Source organism: Anguilla rostrata, chromosome 1, assembly GCF_018555375.3.
Source record: "Anguilla rostrata isolate EN2019 chromosome 1, ASM1855537v3, whole genome shotgun sequence".
Classification (NCBI taxonomy): Eukaryota; Metazoa; Chordata; class Actinopteri; order Anguilliformes; family Anguillidae; genus Anguilla; species Anguilla rostrata.
In genome coordinates, this window is record NC_057933.1 from 82,030,754 (window position 1) to 82,035,901 (window position 5,148).

Below are 5,148 nucleotides of genomic sequence, written 5' to 3' on the forward strand. Positions count from 1 at the left end.
TACCCAGTCTTTTTGAAAAAGGCACCACTGGTCCAGTCGAGACACAAAGCAAACATTTCTGTATATTTTATTCAAACTCTTGTATCCAATAAAATTTTAAATGTGTATGATCTTGTGAATCAGAACTGTAACACATTCCACTTTTATATTTAGTGTGAAGCATTTCATTTGCGATCATATTCAGCCACACTGCTCTGTCTGCAAGGCTGTTTAATACTAATGGCTCATTAGCAAGCCACTGAGGCCAGAACAGGACTCTCTCCTGGTAAGTGTATCATCATATTATTTCATTCAGTCAAAACTATGTCACAATATTTTGTGGTGCAAGAAGATTAAACTGTAACCAAATATTAAATAAAATGCATTTTCGGACTATAAATGATCGCTGCCCCTTCGATACAAATATCATTCATCAAGTAAAAGGCTGTTTGAGTCTCTGCTTTCTGGAATCTTTGTGAGATCTTCATTAACCCCAAAGCATTTTTAGGCATTAGCAGCACATAAACTCACTGTGTGTGCTTGTGTAGTAATTGTTATTCTGCTATTTCTGCAAATTAATAGAATACTCTGACAGTCTTCCTTTGTGCTGTTCATTTTCACAGTGTAAATAATAATCAAGACCTGTATATGTGTATTTGGATAAATATTTTCAATCTGATGCAGCCATGCTCTTCAATACCTTTTTGGTAATCGTCCTCTCCGTGTCAGGTAAATTGTTTTTATTTTTAATTTTTCCAAATGTAGTTCTGATGTTTCAGTCTACATATAAAGTATTTATCAGCATGTATTCCTATTCATTAGTCTCTCTTCATTATATCAATCAGAAGCAAAAGTGAATACATTTAAACTGCTTTAAGGAATGAATATAATTAATATTAAATAATGTTCTACAGTACATTAATTTAGAGTAGTGCAACATCGCTCATCTGAAATGAGAGGGGGAAAAGAGAGATATATATAAGATGAAGTTCCTCTTCATACTCAGCATTGAAACTGAGACAGGCATGATATAAATATATGTGGCTGTACTAAATGATTGGAGCTGTTGATTGCGCATGTTGCATTCTTAGAATGATGACACAAGTATTCCGATGCCACGTTTTAATGAAAGCAGTTTGTTTTAACTGCAAGCAGAACATAACAGTTTTGGGCCAAAGGTATATGCAGACACTTGCTCTTAACTTGCTTGGTTTGCTACTACATTCTAGCAAAGCTAGCTACTAAGCAAGCCTTCCTGTACCTGCGAATCTCATGTTGATCAGTGGCTACTGCCATCTACTGACATCAGTTAGTATTGAAGTACAAGTACAATTATTGATGTTCCATAGTTTTGGAGAAGTTAGGTGCAGTTGTTTTAAAGTTTTGTGAATTTAATCCCTTTGCTGTCATGTTGCCAACAAATCTGTGTTTTAAAGGATTTCTGAGCAGTGTGTTTGTGTGTGTGCATGTGTGCGTGTGTGCATTTGTCTGTGTGGGTGTGTGCATGTGTGTGCCTGCATTTGCGTATGTGTGCGCATGTGTGGATGTATGTATACATGTGTGCGTATGTGTGTGCGCGTGTAAGTGTGTGTGTATGTATACATGTGTGCGTGTGTGAGTGTGTGTGTGTATGTGTATGTGCGTGTATGTGTGTCTTCATGTGTGTCTCTGTGCGTGTGCGTGTGTGCGTGTGTGCGTGTGTGCGTGTGTGTGTGTGTGCGTGTGTGAGTGTGTGTGTGTGAATGTGCTTTTGTGTGTGTCTGCGTGTGTGTGTGTGTGTGTGTGTGTGTGTGTGCATGTGTATATTTTTCAGGTGTGCTGAGCCAGAGGGAATGCAGCGTGACTTACACCCCTGAGAGAATCTGTGCGTTAAAGGGGTCTTCAGTAGACATGCGCTGCACTTACTCATGTCCCCCGAATTACACAGTGCAGAAAACATTCTGGTTTATTTATGACTGGAACAGTAAGCAGGACAGTGGAGACCTGTCCCAGTCCCCAGAGTACTCTCGCCGTGTGGAGTACCTGGGGGATAAGTACAGTGACTGCACTTTTAGAATAAACCAGCTGAGAGAATCTGATTCAAGAACATACCTATTCAGGGTCCTGACTGACCTTGATGGTGGACATAATGGAGAACCTGGGGTCACATTGGCAGTTACTGGTAATTATTTAATGGTATAAACTCAGAGGATCCTCCTCCCACAAGTATGACTGGAAGCTTTTTTACAGGTTTAATTTGCTATTTGCAGATCTACAGGTGATGGTGAATCCTGACACAGTCACAGAGGGACAGAGTGTGAGACTGAACTGTAGCACCACCTGCACTCTGAATGGCAGCCCAGCCTTCATCTGGTACAGGGACGGATCTCCTCTGCCCTTCACTGATCAGAGTCACCAGTTCACAGCCAGCAGTGAAGATGCAGGCAGATACTCCTGTGCTGTAACAGGCTATGAGCTTCATTCCCCTGCAGTGACTCTTAATGTGAGATGTGAGTACCAGAAGCCATACTTCTTCAAATCCCACAGTTCTGAAAGTTTTCAACTATAATTTTCAGCTAAATTGTACAGATTATACTATGCTGCATGTAAATGTTCTGTCATTAAAGCATTGCATGAAAGGTCAATACATGAAAACATGCCATAATGCAATGATGGGAAAACACTCCTTACAGTATGCCTGAGTCATGTTTAAATTTCACATGAAACTACAAACCATTGTTCCCTGCTTCAGATTCTCCCAAGAGCATCTCAGTATCAGTATATCAGTATATTTATATAGATGTCACCCCTCAGTGTGACATCTATATAAAACTGCAGGACCTGTTATTTTCTCTTTCAGATCGTCCGAAGAGCCTGTCAGTATCAGTGAGCCCCTCTGGTGAAATAGTGGAAGGCAGTTCAGTGACTCTGACCTGCAGCAGTGATGCCAACCCACCAGTGCAGAAATACACCTGGTATAAGAATGATAGAGCTGTATCATCAAAGACAAGAGGACCAGTAGACAGTTACACCATTAAAACCATCACACTGCAGGATGCAGGAGAATACCACTGTATGGCACAGAATAGGATTGGGACAGAAAGATCTCCTTCTAAACATCTCAATGTGCAGTGTGAGTATATCAGTGCATCTCAACTTCGGACACACAGAGCAGAGAGTCAGTATCTCCTGAGTGTCTTTGGATAACTTCACAGCAGTAAGACACTAAGTAAAGCAGTCACCCTACCCAGTGGAGGAGAAATCAGGTATAATTACATTATCATACAGTGATGAGCCTGATCATGCTGACATGTCTTAGGTAAAACGTGTAGTCATTTTGAGTTTGCAAAGGGCAAAAAAGGTACCACATGTAGCTGTTCAACTTTTAAAAAATGAAGTTATCATTATTAATGAAGATGCTAAAAAGACATATCTAAATACTTCTGTCACTTTTGAAAACTTGATTCTGCTGTGTCATTTTCCAACTACCATAAAAAGCTACAGTATATCCAGTTCATTTTGTAAGAAAGCATGACATACTGGGATATTTACTGTGACAGGTTCTGCAGTCCTTATCCCCACAAACCACACAATCCGTCGTTGTTAGGGGCACCAAGGCTTTATTGTGCGCTCAATACCAAAAACACAGAAACAAAAACAAAACAAAACACACACGATAAGGACGGGGATTAGATGGCATGCCGCTCCCGCATGCGTCTCTCATTCCAGCACCCCGGTCTCACTGCAGGCAGAGCATATAAACAATTAGCAATCAATTGTAATTGCAAACAGGCGTGGTTGTTAGCCAGCTATACTGCTCCCACTCCGCCTGCAGATGATGCCCTAACCACACCACTCCTCCACATCACATTGTGAGATTTCAGCTCCATTATAAACTTTACTTTGAAATTAATGTCTCTACTTGTGCTTTGAGATGCAACACAGTGAATGAGAACTTATATGGAATTGAGAACATTTGTCTAATGATTTTAGCTGCTCCCAAGAATACCTCTGTGTGACTTTTCATTAAAACTGCAGGACCTGTTATTTTCTCTTTCAGATCGTCCGATGAGCGTGTCAGTATCAGCGAGCCCCTCTGGTGAAATAGAGGAGGGCAGTTCAGTGACTCTGACCTGCAGCAGTGATGCCAACCCACCAGTGCAGAAATACACCTGGTATAAGAGTAATAGAGCTGTATCCTCATGGGGAAGATCTGACCAGAGTTATACCATTAATACCATCAGACTGCAGGATGCAGGAGAATACTACTGCGAGGCACAGAATGCGATTAGGAAAGAAAAATCTCCTGCTATACGTCTTGATGTGCAGTGTGAGTATATCAGTGCATCTCAGCTTCAGACACACAGAGCAGAGAGTCAGTATCTCCTGAGTGTCTTTGGGTAACTTCACAGCAGTAACACACTGAGTAAAGCAGTCACACTGGCCAGTGGAGGAGGAATCAGATATAAATACATTATCATTCAGTGATGAGTCTGATCATACTGACATGTCTTAGGTAAAACATGTAGTCATTTTGAGTTTGCAATGGGGAAAAATGGTACCACATGCAGCTGTTCAATACTGGGATATTTACTGTAACAGGTTCTGCAGTCCTTTTCCCCACAAACCACACAATCCGTGGTTGTTAGAGGCACCAAGGCTTTATTGTGCGCTCGATACCAAAAACACGGAAATAAAAACAATACAAAACACACACGATAAGGACGGGGATTAGATGGCATGCCGCTCCCGCGTGCGTCTCTCATTCCAGCACCCCGGTCTCTCTGCAGGCAGAGCATATAAACATTAGCAATCAATTGCATTGCAAACAGGCGTGGTTGTTAGCCAGCTATACTGCTCCCACTCCACCTGCAGATGGCGCCCTAACCACACCACTCCTCCACATCACGTTTTGAGATTTCAACTCCATTATAAACATTACTTTGAAATTAATGTCTCTGCTAGTGTTTTGAGACGTAACACAGTGAGTCAGAAATTATATGGAATTGAGAACATTTGTCTAATGATTTTAGCTGCTCCCAAGAATACCTCAGTGTGACTTTTCATTAAAACTGCAGGACCTGTTATTTTCTCTTTCAGATCGTCCAATGAGCGTGTCAGTATCAGCGAGCCCCTCTGGTGAAATAGTGGAGGGCAGTTCAGTGACTCTGACCTGCAGCAGTGATGCCA

The 5,148-nt window shown here is 41.5% G+C and overlaps 1 protein-coding gene across 14 annotated transcripts in view; it reads left to right on the top strand.

Annotated features, from left to right (window-relative positions):
• LOC135238005 (B-cell receptor CD22-like) overlaps positions 1–5,148 on the top strand; it is a 93,280-nt gene that overhangs the window by 19,109 nt on the left and 69,023 nt on the right. For 2 of the 14 annotated variants that reach the window (XM_064305624.1, XM_064305634.1), the window contains exons 1-2: positions 515–2,140; positions 2,229–2,468. The exons of 10 other annotated variants lie outside the window; for them this stretch is intronic. In XM_064305624.1, coding sequence (XP_064161694.1) covers positions 1,870–2,140; positions 2,229–2,468 — 511 coding nt within the window. In that variant the 5' untranslated portion in view covers positions 515–1,869. Of the gene's footprint in view, positions 1–492; positions 2,141–2,228; positions 2,469–5,148 lie in introns of those variants that run through there. 2 more of the 14 variants (XM_064305726.1, XM_064305734.1) reach the window with 2 other exon arrangements.